General features: G+C 41.2%; 1 protein-coding gene across 2 annotated transcripts in view; it reads left to right on the top strand.

Moving 5' to 3' along the window:
- Window positions 1-16,226, top strand: part of MYOM2 (myomesin 2) — a 261,629-nt gene that overhangs the window by 100,268 nt on the left and 145,135 nt on the right. For both annotated transcript variants that reach the window (XM_029595753.1, XM_029595751.1), the window contains 3 exons: window positions 860-1,021; window positions 9,625-9,766; window positions 15,821-16,020. In XM_029595753.1, coding sequence (XP_029451613.1) covers window positions 860-1,021; window positions 9,625-9,766; window positions 15,821-16,020 — 504 coding nt within the window. The remainder of the gene's footprint in view (window positions 1-859; window positions 1,022-9,624; window positions 9,767-15,820; window positions 16,021-16,226) is intronic.

Below are 16,226 nucleotides of genomic sequence, written 5' to 3'. Positions count from 1 at the left end.
GGGTGATTCTGGATTTCAACTTTAACTTTGCGTGTAAATCTTTATTTGAACAGATGCGCGCTGGGGTCCCCTGCCACGTAAATTTATTTCTGCTACAGAGGGCGTGCAAGTAATAAAATAAAGATGAAAAGATAGATTGGCATGGTTCTAAGGTTGGGGCTAACAGGGGATAAGGGAGGCTATTAAACTAGGGGATTTTGGAAGTCCTATCCCTTACCTGGGTGAACTGAGAATGAACTGGGAAAACTGTTAATGGTATCAGCACACGTCTATTAAAATCCCCCCACTTCCGAGGTAGAAGCTGCATTTGCGTTCATAGGCGCACGTCCATTTAAAATTATGTGCACATGTGCACGCGTTCCGACAATTTTATAAAATGTTATAAAATGGCCATGTCCCTGGGTGTGGGTCGACAAACAGCACAAATGTGCATCCGTGTGCCTGTTTAAGAGTTATTGTCTTAGAGTTGACTAGGGAGAGAGCCTTATCGGCTCAGATTCAGACAACTGAGAGTCATTCCATTTTCAAAAAAGCTTGCATACAATCTGGAAATAACAGCAACAGATCACTCAATCGTGATATGAAAATAAAAGCAAAAGAGATTTTTGATGCTGAAGCATAGGTACAGTTTTTGGAATAATGTTGATGTTTGACCTCTGATCAGGCAATAATTATTGAACAGAATTTACTTAGTATGTCTTGACATTTTTTATATTATTGTCTTGTATTTTATAAATATTTTTATTATGTTTTTAAATTACTAATCCATCTCAAACATTTATGTGTGAAGAATGTGGACAATAAATTGTTAATAAATACTAAAATTACTGATAGTCAATTAATCTCAATTATTTTGTAGATGTGCTGATCAAAGAATCCAAATGGACCCAGCTACTCTTTCACAGAGGTCGTGCTGTTCTAATGTTCACACATCTAAATAAGGATGATGAAGGATTATACACCTTGAGAATAATAACAAAAGGAGATGTAAATCAATATAGCGCATACTTATTTGTGGGAGGTAAGGATTGCTTTTAGAAGAGTTAAATCAAAATAACATATAGCATTAGAAACAGAACTGTTCTACAACTTAACTAGAAACAATCCATTAAAGGTCCATTTATAAATCACCATCCTATTCTATCTTATGGGACTTAGTCAAGAAAGATTTTTTCCATAGGCATAGAATGAGGAAAATATTTTTGGGCCTGATTATAAATAGCATTTACACACTTAAAATTGAGTTTTACACATGTAAATGCATTTTACCTGTGTAATTGGGCTTTTGAAAATTGCTACTATATGTGCCATTGAATTGTTAATGGGTTATACATATGTAAGTATACTTTACATGCTTAAATGGCTTTTTAAAACTGCTATGATAGGATATTAGTTGTGTGTGTAATTCCTTTTAAAATTACCTCATTTTTGAATAAGGCCCTATGGAATTTTCTCCCATTGTGGGTCTATGGGGCCTGTATACTAAAGATTAAGCAAGCATTCTGAGGCTATATAATATGCCCAAAAATAGTGTAATGTAAATGCATGAATGTCACATGCAAATTAAAATTTAGCAGACATTTAGGGGGATATTTTTTAAAAAATACGCGCGCGTGTCTATGTGTGCGCGCTACCCGGCTCACACACATGGACGCTCGATTTTAAAACATGTACCCACTAGTGTGCGCATGTTAGAAAATTGTCGGCAGCGCGCGCAAGGGGGGAGGTCATTTCTATAGACATTTGCGTGGCGACGCATCGGGGCCTTCCCCAGTTCTCTCCCAGTCCGCTCCAATTTAGGAACGGACTGGGAGGGAACTTACCTACCATGTACCCTAACCAACCTTCCCCTTCCCTTCCTCCCCACCCTCTAAAAACAATTTTTTACCTTTGATTTTCCAAGTTACTTCAGGGCTCGACCTTAAGTAACTTGCATGTGCCGGGACAGCGAACAATGGCGCTGTCCCCCGCCCAAAACATGCCCTCCAGCCTGCCCCTTTCAAGAGGCCCGGCATTTGAGCACATCCCAGCCTTTACGCGTGTGGCCGGGCCTCTTGGAAGATTCAGCCGGCGCGTGTAAGGCCCGGCCACACGCGTAAAGGCCGGGATTTACATGCGCCGGGCATTTAAAATCTGCCCTTTAGGGAATATCATGGTATGTTCTCTTTCATGAGCTATTTGGCATGTAATCACTAAGGTATACAATTTAACACTTGTGTTAGACCAAGTATTAATTATCATTTTAGTGTGCACCCTATTTCCAGGGTTCAGCTAACAGGATGCATTGGGAGTTACTGATGGAGGAAATAGGGCTGTTAGCCTAGAAGATGTTGAGGGAGGTGTGAGCAGAGCACAGATAGAGGGAGAGAATGAGAGATAGAGAGAGGAAGAGCTCAGAGAGGAGAGACATTATGATGCACGAGTACTTGCACAAAATTTTGATATTAATTTAGACAAGAAAATGTACTTTAATCCAAAAATTCACTGATGACAACTGCTTTTCAAACAATGTATACTACACAGTGTATAAAGCACAATATTAATTAAGATCCAGCCAACAAATTCCAATTGAATGGCATGATTGTGCCGTTATGTTGCATTATATGGGTCCAATGTACTAAACTGCATTAAGGAACACAGTGTTTAAAGCATATATTAATAGCTGATGAGAACGAGATTCAATTGAGGCACATATTATTGCAGATAGTAAAGTACACATATAAAAAGTATGCTAAAGTATAGCTAAGTTATTACCTTATGATGTATGTTACATTTTGTACATTTTAGCACATGCAATTCTTCATTGCATTAATGGGCAATAAATTAATTTGCAAGCCTTTACATCTCATTATCACATTAGCATACATTTTGCATGAACACTAAGCAAAATTGTTTACGCATGTTAACAGGACTGTTAGTGTGCATTTATCACTTGTGATTGATATCACGGGCATATAATGTGCTTTAATGCTTGTGTGACTGTTAATGCGGCCCCTATAAGTTCTGCATAGAACTTATAGGGGCTATGTTAGTAAACCGCATTAACAGATTCAATGCTATAGCAATTGAGCTACCAGTCCTTCAAAAAACACATCATACAGGAACTAGGAAGGATACTCAGGAGGCAGCCTTGTCTACCCAAGGCTGCATGTCCTCTTCAGCTTTTCTATCTGTTAAAATGGCCCTCTGAGATGATCACTCCTGCTAGGGATGTGTATGCATTTTAAAGAAATGTGCAGACTGAACCAAAAAATGGCCTTTTTTGATTTGGTTCATTTCAAATGTAAATGAATCTCTAGTGGGTCCTAAAAACCTGAAAATTATTTGTTTTGTTTTATATTTTGGTAAATAGTGCGTGCTATTGGCAAACAGTGTGCACCAGTTGGTGAAAATGAAAAAGAAACATGAGCCCTGTGGCCCCTCCCACCATCCCTCGCCACTCCTCCTTGCCCCTTTATCCTTTATGTAGCAATGGGCTATGTGTAAAAGTGCTAATCCATGTGCTGCCATGCTTCACAGCCATAAAATAATGTATAGCTGTTCACCCAGATAAGAGAGAGGTCCTCCAAACCTCCCCTGGCTCATTAGCCTTCACTCCCCCGAGTTAGCCCCAACTGTTAAAACCCGGCAGATCAGTCTAGTTTCTTTAAATTTTAACTTACATGGCATCCATAGCAGAAAAAAAATTACGTGGCAGGAGGCCTTGACGAGCGCAGGGTTGCATCAGTATTTATGTGCGCATTTCTAGTTCATGTCCCAAAATGCCCATGCCCTGTGCTTGCTATGGACTTTTAAAATCTGCTCAGCGTGCATGAGCCCAACTTCTTCGCACATCCCCTAATTAATGCACATATTAGGCTTTTAAATTTCAACTCATAGGATTTATTTAACAAGTGTTTTCAGTAGCATGTACATACATCTCATGGCAAATGGAAGCCAGACAGAGCCCAACTCTGGCTGAGTTTCGCACAGCGGCTGTGTCAGGGCTTTTTTTTTTTTTTTTAAAATCGGTGTGAATCAATTTTGCTAGTTGCAATTTCTTATCTTTTTTATCACTAGATAGGTTTCCGGTAAGATTCAAGTCCAAATATCGTGCTTTTTTCAACTCTGTCATTCAAATGCTGTCAGATGAAAACTGAATTATTTTATCATTTTTAGGGATGCGCTATCGGTTCGGGCTTCGTTTTTGGCCCGCCAAGGGAAATTTTGTATTTCCCGTGGTTCGGGCCTTTAAAATTTGGGAAGACCTGAATTTCATTTTAGTGCGCACTAAACCCCAAAACAAATGTTTCCCAAAAATCGGGAAAAATTCCCTCGGGTTTCAGGCTCCCCGAACAAGGACGAATGTATATCCCTAATCATTTCATTGTTTTATCGTTGCATTTTGCACAACAGAAAGTATCTCCACCATAGCTTTAAAAAAAAAAAAAAGCCCCTGACGCAACCGCTGTGTGAAACTTGGCCAGAGTTGGGCTCTGTTTAAATATATGTGCCAATAAATATCTTCAAGCTAAGGCGACTGGTCTGTCTTGCTTCTGTTTGCCTTCTGGCTTCAACATACCGTCTTTTGGTCTGCTTTGTGGAACCATTACATCTCATGGTATACATTTACTCTTTGGGGTAGATTTTAAAAGGGTGCTTGTGCTACCCGGCGTGCACACATGTATGCCCGATTTTATAACATGTGTGTGCCGAGCTGCACTGCCTTCCCCCGTTCCCTCCCCCTAGACTGACCTTCCCATCCCTTCTCCTAACCTTTCCTCCCTAGCCCTACTCTAACCCCCCCCCTGACCTTTGTCTTACCTTTTGCTCCTGCTGGCAGCCTGCCGGCACGCCATCCTCCAACACAGCGGCAATAGCCGCTGTATCGGAGGCTTCTAGCTCTGCCCCCACCCCACCCTCGCCCCTGCCCTGCCTCCACTCCGCCCCTTTAGTAAAGCCCTGGGACTTACACGCGTCCCGGGGCTTTACGCGCATCGCCGGGCCTTTTTAAAATAGGCCCAGCACGCGTAGGGCTTTTAAAATCCGGCCCTTTATATTCCAAATAATATTTCAGTTCATAGCAGTTTATCAATCTATCCGCTGTATCGGATAAAGTGAATCGAAGGAACTTATTAAAACCTTAACATCTTTTATTGGCCAACTCTATTCAGCTGAAGACATCATAGGCTCAGAACACCACCAGCATATGTTAAATCCAATTCTTTTATTCTGTTTTTATTTTTAATTGCCTCTTTTGTTTTGCCAAAAAAACCCCAATTATACTACTCACAGATATAAAAGCACTGGAAGACTGTAGACAGCTGTAATAGGAAAAGATTATTCTTCATGCAGCTTCTGCTATGTTTGCCTGTGCACCATCATTTCCTTGTTTACCATGGAATATGAAATAAAGTGGAACTGATAAAGATTTCCCACTTCTAAATCAAATAAACAAACAATGTATAGTTCTTAGAAGATTATAGGTAAGAGTTTTGACAGTTTGCTGTAGTGAAAAATAATGATTTTGTGACTGGGTATTAAATTGATTAAAGGTTTAGGGCCAGATTCAGAGGCTGGGCAACATTAGAGTAAAAAAAAAGTACAAAAAGCCTAGAAGTCAGTTTGCTTGCAGAGCATTGAAAAAGTGCATCTTTTCCCTTCAGCTTAAATTCAGTGCTTGACATGGAAAATAGGAAGTATGGAAACAGTTTTTTCCTTGAGTTACCATCACACTGCTTCCCAAAGCCATGCACATACAGGCACTATGTATTCAACTTTCTGCTGAATTTTCAGAAGCATTTATGTGCATAAAATCTGGTTTTCTGCATCTAAATTAGCATTTGCAAATTGTCTGGGGGTTTGTGCATATAAAAGTAGGCATAGATAGGATTTCATGTGTCATTTTACTCATACTGCAAAGTAAGGGCTGCAGCACTGGTTAGTCTTGAGACTGGCACCATAGTGTGATGTCAAAATGGTGCCTTCTCAGGGCCAACTGATACCATTTTGTTGTATGGTCAAATATATATTTCTTGAATGGCCCTGAGAAGGCGCCTTTTTGATACCACCCTATGGAAACGGGCTGGCTGGTGCCGGACCTGCTGGTGTCAGTTGGAGACATTGCTATGGTGCCGATCTTGGGGTTCATAGAAGTCAGTGGACATCCCTCCTGGCCCTCTGGACCCATGTGGATGAGGTAAGTGGGGGCTGGGGTGGTTCCCGGCCCTAGTACCTTTTGAGTTTTGGGCCCCATGGGTGGGCCTCGAGTTGGCCCAGGTTTGGGGGCTTCATGTCAGCCCCAGAGAGGCCGTGGCAGTTCTCTGGGAAGTTTCCAGTCTTCCCCAGAGGGCTTTTTCTTTTTTATTTCAAAACAAAACAGAAGTAAACCAAAGATATTTTTCTTTCAATTTTTGTAAGTATGCACGTAAATTTACACGTACACATATAAAATACCCCTGCTCTTTAGCAGGTGTAAATGCATGTGCATATACCATGCAGGGGTATACACATACATGCTAAATCTTTAAGCAGACTTATACATTTTAGTTCACTGAAAATTTAGATTAAAGTCTGTATGTACCTTCTACAATCAGACTTCAGCCCTGTGTGTGTTATTATTAATTGCCCTCATAATTTACTATTCGGTTAATGGATATTTGTTATGTCTACTTCTAACATTAATCATTGCATGTTGCGATACCTTTTATTAGACCAACCAAATAAAATGTTGCAGTGCATGAGCTTTTGAGATCATATAGGTCTCTATATGAACTCAAAAGTTCATGTACTGCAAATATTTTTATAATCTGTTCATAGACAGGAGAATTTTCAAAAGGATTTACATGTTTAAATGTAACTACTATTGTAGCAAATTTCAAAAGCCATTTATGCATGTAAAATGCATAAATGCAAGCAAATCCTATGGACAATTCAATATCATATATTGTAGCAATTTTCAAAAGCTCACTTACTGGGGCAAAGCGCATTTACCTGAGGAAAACTCAGTTTTACACACGTAAATGCTTTTTAAAATCAGGACCATTATTCTCAATCTCTCTTCTGTTTTTACCTTGTGTATCTTCTGATTTCTTTATCTGATTCTTCTTTCCATTTCACCTTTAATTAAATTTACAAATTTTTTATCTGTTTCACATAACCAAAATGGAAGTTCCACAGTGGAGTCAAACAAAAAAGCTTAGAATAACCAATTTACGTCCTAAAAGAATATATATATTAATAGCAATATGTATAGAAACATAAAAGAGTTAAATTCAATAAAATTACAAACTTGCCCAATCATCAGACATCTGTTCTGGGTGGTTCACAATATAAACATACACATTATAAAACCAAGTTCATACAGCATAAAACAATTAACCCCTCCCCCCCAACACTCACTCAAAAGCCCCACGGAACAAATGTGACTTCACCTGCTTACGAAAGGTCCTATAGTCCTGTAATTGAAGAATTTCCCTAGGGAGCCTATTGCAAAAGAAGGGGAAACCCAAAAGAAAGATCTATTCCTGGTCTCCTGCAATCTAACTTTTTACCTCCAGGAAGCGCCCTCCGAACGCAACATCCAGATCGCCAGCACCATGATGGTTGTGCCATTAAGTAGTCCAGCCCCGCCTCATGAATTGCACTGTACACCAAGGATGCAATTTTAAATTTAATTCTTTGATTGCTCGGGAACCAATGCAGGGACCTCAGTACCGGGGTAATGTGATCCCTCAAAGGGGTCCCTGTCAACAAATGAGTGGCCACATTCGGCACCAACTGCAATGCTCTCATCTAACATTTAGGTAAACCTATATATAGGGCATTGCAATAGTCCAGAGTGTAAAAGATAAATGCCTGAATCACCACCCTGAAATCTTCCTTACCTAAGATATATTTCAAGTGTCACAATTTACAAAGTTTAAAGCATCCAGCTTGTACAACAGCACACAGCTGTTCCCTGAAAGAAAAGGCCGAAGCCACTACTACCCCAAGATTCTTAATTAAGGACAGGATTGAAATCATCAAAATACAAATGTGCTGGAATGCTCTTTGTAGGACCCCTAAAAATATGAAGAATTGCCATCTTTGCCACATTCAACAATAAATGGTTTGAGTATATCCACTCCTTCTCTTTTTCTAAAACACTCTGGACCTTCATTTATCACCTCCCCAACTGGGAACACAAGTAGAAAATCATCAGCATAACTCATAAAAACAATCCCAAGATCTTGAAGCAAGTGGCAGAGGGGACGCATATAAAGATTAAAGAGAACCAGCGACAGAGATGACCCTCTGCCTCTGTATCTCATTCCCATTGCCTTTCTTCTTCCCTTATATTTCTCCAACAATCTCTTTCCCACTAATCATTTTCCTATATCTGTTTCTCATATCATCACTTAGCCCTTCATCTCCCCCTATTTCTTGCCTCCTCCTAGTTTTCCACATTTTCACTTTTCTTACCAGCTTTATGGCCTGGATTGGCCACTGTTGGAAACAGGATGCTGGGCTTGATGGACCCTTGGTCTGACCCAGTATGGCATTTTCTTCTTCTTATGTTTCCAATTCTTTCATCACTCACCTCCTTCTCCTCCTCCTCAAAGCCCTCTAACATTCTCTGTTTCTCACCCCTTCTGTCTTTCACCCCTCCTAGTATCCTAAGCCACCCCTCATCCCATGACTCCTTTCCCATTGTGTTTCTTCCTGTATTCTCAAACCTACTTTCAACCAATTAATTCACACTGCTTCCTCCTGGTCCTCACTCTCCTTTTATTCCACCTTTCCCCCTGCATCTACCCACGCAAAAGCTAATGATGCGGAGCTGCAAAAGGAATGGAGTTGTCTCCTGGAGGAAGATGGCCCAGGGAAGCAGCTATATCAGCAAGAAGGTGGCATCGAAGGATGTATGGGAACAGATATAGCGCATACTCCCTGCCTAATAACTAGCCTTTTTCTCCTCCTCCTCTTATAGCATGCTTTTCATTAACCTGCAGGTGGTATTGAGTCAATATGGTCTCCTCTTTCATGTTAGGCCACTATCTTCCTGTTCTCATCTGCCCTGGTGTGCCACTCAAGGATAGATTTAGGGTTTTGCCACCCCTAGGCACTTTTGGTGCTTTCACCCCTTCCTCCTGTAAGGGTCTGTTTCAGGGTAGCAGAGGGCTGTTCTCTGCTGAATGAGATTAGCAGAGCTAGAAGGCAGAAAATATTAGCCATCCTGCTACCCCTAAATGTTTGCTGCCCTAGGCGTAGGCATAATGGGTGCCTATTGACAAATCCAGGGCTAGTGCTACTGCTATTCTCTCCTCCTGTTATTCTCCTTCTCCACTGGATGAATCACTGACACTGCTTTCTTCCTCCCAAGGCAGATGATATCCTCCACTCCTGCCCCTGGACCTGAAACTTTGGAAGGGAATAAGATTTCACCAAAAAATGTGCAAGCAAAATATTTTGTAATACATTTGCAATAATACTTTTGTTCTAAAGGGTAAAACGTAATGATCATAAAAAGTCTTGCAGTGCCCTTTGCACTAACTTTTGCAGATTAGCAGTCTGTTTCAATTTCTTTTTGTCCAATCCTTAAATCTTCTTAGCTACAACTAGCTTTAGAGTTGTTTATATTTTCTTTGTGATTTTCCATTCTAGATGCTGAAGCTCTAGTTGCAGGAGCCCCAGGAGCACCAATGGATGTTGAATGTCATGATGCCAACAAAGATTATGCAATTATTACCTGGAAACCACCAAACACAGTCAATGAGGCTCCAGTCATTGGGTATTTTGTAGAGAGGTATACATGCACTTTAAAATTTTCTTCTAGAGATACATATTAAAAATATAGTAGCTGTGTTATTTAAGAAAGTCTGTAAAAACAAAGATATATACAAAGATTCATTATCCAGATCTGTATTGTTATCCAAGTAAGGATCTGATTTGCTAAACTTTTTTCCCCATCTTTATAGAATGAGAGAAAAATTCTAGTGAATCAGGATTCTAAATCATGTATATTTGACTTGTGTTATACTTCTTGCCTGCAACTGGTGTGGAAGAGGAATTGGATTCAGGTGACAACTAACATGGGCCCTGACTGTTACAGTCTGGGGTACTGATACTCAGACATAAGTGAAAAAGCACAGGATGCTTCTAAGGCCAAATCCATAAACAAACCACATCAGTACTGTCTGAATTTTCAACAAGGCTCATCACCCAGTAAAAATGTTGCCGGCAGTACATTTTTTATGGGTTATCATAAGGCTTGGGGATAATTGCATGGAGCGGCAGTTGCTACCCTTAAGAGAAACATGGGGGGTAACCTGCACAGCATGACAAATACTACCATGGGAAGCTTGCTGGGCAGACTGGATGGACTATTTGGTCCTTTTCTGCCATCATTACTATGTAACTATGTTTTGTTTTGTTTTTATTTTAAATGTGGTCATCTGCTTTTGTCCACCAGAGAACTCTGAAATGGTCAATCTGATTGAATGAGTTAAGGTGGTTTTTTTCAGTTGAATACAATTTTGTGGCTGCTTTCTGTGCAGGTACCCAGGCAGTTCTGATTATTCAAAACTACCTATGTAAGTGCGTCCCACCATGTGTGAATGCCACCCTAAACACATGGATATAAATACCTGTGCTATCGACAAACAAGAGTACTTTTACCAGAGTAAGAAATCCCATTTCTGTGGGTAAGACGGTATTTCACCTGTGGAAAGGGCTTTCGTTATTGCCTTCCCTGAGTCCACATTACTGTACAGTGTAATTTAATCATCTCTATTGTCAGTTAGTCTGCTCAAAGAAATAAACTGAATAGTATTTCTAGGAAAAATATTTTTCTGCTTAGATTGCCAGAGTCATAACAGTCACAGTCATACCAGAAAAGGAACGAGACACCGAGGGCAATATTGATAGCCTTTTCCATGGGGAAAATGCTGTATCATCTGCAGGAAAAGGCAACAATGTGGGTACCTTTGCTTGCAAATCTTTGGAGGCATTGCCAACGTGGGATCTGGTCAGGGGTGCCACTTGGAATAATCAAAAGTACCCACGCATTCTTGCCTTAATTGAGCACCTGCACAATAAAGCGTGTACAAAGTTGTGTAGGTACTTTTCATGGAGCAATATTCAAAGAAAAACAACTCCCGTAGTTTTGCTTTGTTTGCAAACCCCAGCGATAGAACCTAACCATGGGGTTTCTCTACCCCTTTATAAAGTAGGCTTACATTATAGTTACTATAATGGTAAAGCAGCAGCACTAGGCAGATTATTTAAGATGCCAACTTAGCTGATTCTCAGGTCAGCTGTTTCCTCTTTTTTGAGTTTATCCCTGGGCCTCCTTTCTTGGATTAAAATATTTTGATTCTTATATTTCATTTAACTATTTCGAATAATGTGTGTGCCCTTTTGATTATAGCCACAATAACTTAAAAAGCGAGCAAACCTTTCCCATGACTGCAGTTCACTGTCCATGCTGTATTTATGTGATACCTGCATTGAGCTCTGCTGGTAGCACAGCAGTGCTCAAATTACTTACATTTCATGACCCTGGGAGTGGCAAAGTAGCAAGACCTTCTAGAAACTTAAACACCAATATTTTCTAAGAAATGAAATGTCATCAGATGGAGAAATGAGGGTATTTATGAATTTGTTTTATTTTAACGGCCAACTGAATTATCTGAAGATTTTTCTTGTGCACATGGTTTAATGTAGAGAAAGGCTTAGTGGTAGACTATTTATTTATTTTTATTTAAAATAATTTTATATACCGACAACCGTTTGCACATCGTGTCGGTTTACATGTAACTTAATAACCAAGGTATATGTAGGCATTGCCTTTACATGGAACAAAGAACAATAAAACGCAGTAACAAAGCAAAAACTAGATATGTTGAGGGGGGGGGGGTATAACTGGGAGTAACGTAAATTGGGAGAGAGGAAGGAGTGAAACAGTAGTAAAACAGGATAAGGTTATGTACAAAATTCAGAAAGACTAGAAAGCAGAACACACTCCGAGTGGTCAGAATAAATCTGATGCTAGAGCAGAAGTGGATGACAAGTATCTAATGTTGTGCTGCTGCAGATAAGGCCAGATTTGCACAACCACAGGAAATTAATTCTTACTCCTGCACAGGTCTTTGCAAAGACACAATAAGGACCCTATACACAAAGACAATGTCAGGAAATTGGAAGTAATATGACAAAACGTCCATTAGATTGATAAAATACAATTTTTAAGATGCCTGGGAGAAAATGGCTGGGTTTCAGACAATGCTCACTGGTGTGCCTGTTTCAGAAGGTTTGTCAGGAGCTGGTGAAGGTCAGTTGAGCTCTAAGAGAACAGCAATACCATAGAGATTACTGGTGAAGAACAGACCTTTGCTAATGAAGAAAAGTGGCATTTCTGGTGACAGCTATGGGGTAGATTTTCAAAGATGTGCGTGCGCATCCATGTGCGCCTGCTACCCGGCGCACATACATGGATACTCGATTTTATAATGTGTGTGCAGGTGGTTGCTGTGCCGGTGGCCTCTATCCCCACCCCCTCCCCGTCCCTTTCCCGAGGCTGTGGGACTTACGCGCGTCCTGGCGATTTATGCGTGGGACCGGGCCTTTCAAAATTGGCCTGGCGCGCGTAAGGCCGGTCATGCACGTAAATTCACGGGGTTTATGCGCGTAATGCTTTGAAAATCTACCCCATGTTTCATCCTTAAACAGCACTTACCATTAGAATTATAAAAACATAAGACTTGCCATACTGGGTCAGACCAAAGATCCATCAAGTCCAGTGTTCTGTTTCCAACAGTGGCCAAGCCAGGTCACAAGAACCTGGCAGGATCCCAAAGGGATAGATAGATTCCAAGCTTCTTATCCCAAGAAAAAGCAGTGGATTTCTGAAACTCTACCTTAATAATGGATTATGGACTTTTCCTCCAGGAACTTGTCCAAACCTTTTTAAAATGCAGCTACACTAATAGCTTTCACCACATCCTCTGGCAACAAATTCCGGAGGTTAATTATGCATTGAGTAAAAAAATATTTTCTCTTATTAATTTTAAAAGTATTACCAAGTAACTTTTATTACATTTTTAAAAATAGGTTGCAGGAATCCCTAGAGCTAGAGTACTCTGGAATTTGTTGCCAGAGGATGTGGTTAGTGCAGTTAGTATAGCTGTGTTTAAAAAAGGATTGGATAAGTTCTTGGAAGAGAAGTCCATTACCTGCTATTAAGTTCACTTAGAGAATAGCCACTGCCATTAGCAACGTTAACATGGAATAGACTTAGTTTTTGGGTACTTGCCAGGTTCTTATGGCCTGGATTGGCCACTGTTGGAAACAGGATTCCGGGCTTGATGGACCCTTGGTCTGACCCAGTATAGCATTTTCTTATGTTCTTATGTTCTTATCATTTCTACAGTGCTACTAGATGGACTCAGCAGTGTTGTGCATTTGTGCATGTTATTTCATGTGAACTCCGTAATGACTACAGGAGGCTGTGCTTTTGGAAATAATCAGTTGGGGGCTTGGGGAACCTCCCTACTTGCCATTTTGTTCTTTCCATTTTTACTTAACTGGCTATTTGCTGAATGCAGCTGCTGAGGTTTCAAACTATCCTGGTAAACGTGCACAGATAATTTTAGCTGAGCGTATTCAGTGGGAGACATGTCCTGCTGAATATACCAGCTAAAATTACCTGGTTAACTCTAACCAGTTAACTTGCTGCTTGCCAGCTTAGGACCGTATTTTTAAACATACATGAGCGGAGTACATTTGTGCGTGCTACCTGGCGCACACAAATGTATGCCCGGTTTTATAATATGCGTGGGCAGCTGCGTGCATTTTAGGGGGTGCACACTTGTGCACCTTGCGTGTGCCGAGCCCTAGGGGAGCCCCGATGGCTTTCCCCGTACCCTCCGAAATCAGAGCGGCCTCAGAGGGAACTTTTCTTTGGCCCCCCCCCCCACCTTCCCCTTGCTTCCCCTATCTAAGCCGCCCCCCGGCCCTACCTAAACCCCCCCTACCTTAATTTTGTCCTGAGGTTTTACGCACGTAACCCTTTTAAAATCCGCCCCTTACTGAATATGGATCAGTAGAAGTTATAGCTATAATTGCTAAACTGTCAATATATCTATATATATGCACAGTGTGGGGCGGATTTTAAAACGAGCGCGAATAGCCTACTTTTGTTTGCGCTCCAGGCGCAAACAAAAGTACGCTGGATTTTAGTAGATACGCGTGGAGCCGCGCGTATCCGCTAAAATCCTGGATCGGCGCGCGCAAGGCTATCGATTTCGTATAGCCGGCGCGCGCCGAGCCGCGCAGCCTACCCCCGTTCCCTCCAAGGCCGCTCCGAAATCGGAGCGGCCTCGGAGGGAACTTTCCTTTGCCCTCCCCTCACCTTCCCCTCCCTTCCCCTACCTAACCCACCCGCCCGGCCCTGTCTAACCCCCCCCCTTACCTTTGTCGGGGGATTTACGCCTCCCAGAGGGAGGCGTAAATCCCGCGCGTCAGCGGGCCTCCTGCACGCCGGGACGCGACCTGGGGGCGGGTCCGGAGGGCGCGGCCATGCCCCCGGGCCGCCCCGGGCCGTAGCCACGCCCCCGGAACGCTCCCGACACGCCCCGAAAACGCCGCGCGGTTCGGGCCCGCCCCCGACACGCCCCCTCCGAAAACCCCGGGACTTACGCGAGTCCCGGGGCTCTGCGCGCGCCGGTAGGCCTATGTAAAATAGGCTTCCTGGCGCGCAGGGCCCTGCTCGCGTAAATCCGCCCGGTTTTGGGCGGATTTACGCGAGCAGGGCTCTGAAAATCTGCCCCTATATGTGTTGCTTTTCAATCTGCTTAGCATTGTTGGTCCATTATAAGTGGAATATAAATTGTTTTTTAAACATATTTATAGTAAAAATCTGTTCAGCTAGTTTTTTTTATAGAGGTGACAAGCGAAAAAGTCTTAACTTTGGACAGATTTGTGTGTTTCAACAATTTTCATATTTAAAAATAACTATACCCAACAAAATTTCTCCAAATTTAGCACAAAAATCTGACCCAGAATCTCAATAAAAGGTTGTTTAGTAAAGTGTGTTAATGCTTTAATGCATGTTATTATTAACTGTCCCTTACTGTAAAGAAGTACTACTACTACTACTACTTAGCAATTCTATAGCGCTACTCAACATATGCAGTGCTGTACAAACCACATGTAGGAAACAGTCCCTTCTCATTAGAGCTTACAATCTAATCAAGACAAACTTAAGTGTTACTGATTCCACTGAAAATTTCACTGTGTTACATGAAAATGCATGCAAAGCAGCTAATTAATATTAAAACGACTTAACATAAACTACATTCTGCATTAAGCTCCCAAAGCTTGTGTGAAATCCCCAGAAGTTAACTACACCTCAAGCAGTATAATTAACTTTCCCTCAGAGCATCCAACAAGCTAACATCTGTGCATTGCCAGGTGTAGGAATGCAGAATTTACTAAACTGCAGTATTCACTTGCCACAGTTTTGTAAATCACATTTACCTAATTGAGTTAAAACTCTACGCTAATGTGAGATTTTAACTCACTTTAGTAAATAGGCCTCTAAAACTTCAAAGTTTTATAATGAACATACAGGTTGACCCATAATTTGGTATGTGTACCAGAGAATAGGGAATTAAGCCTAGTGTATACTATACCTATACCTAATGTAAGCTTTCTCTCCATACCTTTTTTTCATTTGCATGTGTGTATCCCTGTTATGCTGTGCTATGTTATACTTGCATACTGCCATCTTCTGACAAAAACTTGATCGCATGCAGTTTACAATAATTTATTAACTTAATTTGCATTCCTCATTCCTCAGGTGTGAGGTGGGTACAGGGAACTGGATCCAGTGTAATGATGCACCAGTAAAGATCTGCAAATATCCTGTACGTGAATTGAATGAGGGACAGTCCTATATATTTCGCGTGAGAGCCGTCAATAATGCTGGCATTAGCAGACCTTCCAGAATCTCTGAGGCAGTTGCTGCTCTTGATCCTTCTGCTCTGGCCATGCCAATGAGTAGGTTTACATATATTAAACTGAATTTGTTATATACTTACTCCTGTAATACTAATTTTAGTTTATCTTTAGGCTTATACAGTGGAGACGTTATCGGGGTTATGTGACTATGGCTAATGTAACTTCATCCATAAATTTGCAAATACAAATTTATAAAATTGTTTGCAATTTATAGAGATAAAGAGCCATGAAATTGAAACATGTTT

This window comes from Rhinatrema bivittatum, chromosome 3 (assembly GCF_901001135.1).
Source record: "Rhinatrema bivittatum chromosome 3, aRhiBiv1.1, whole genome shotgun sequence".
Taxonomy (NCBI): Eukaryota; Metazoa; Chordata; class Amphibia; order Gymnophiona; family Rhinatrematidae; genus Rhinatrema; species Rhinatrema bivittatum.
This window is presented reverse-complemented; position numbering and strand designations above follow the sequence as displayed.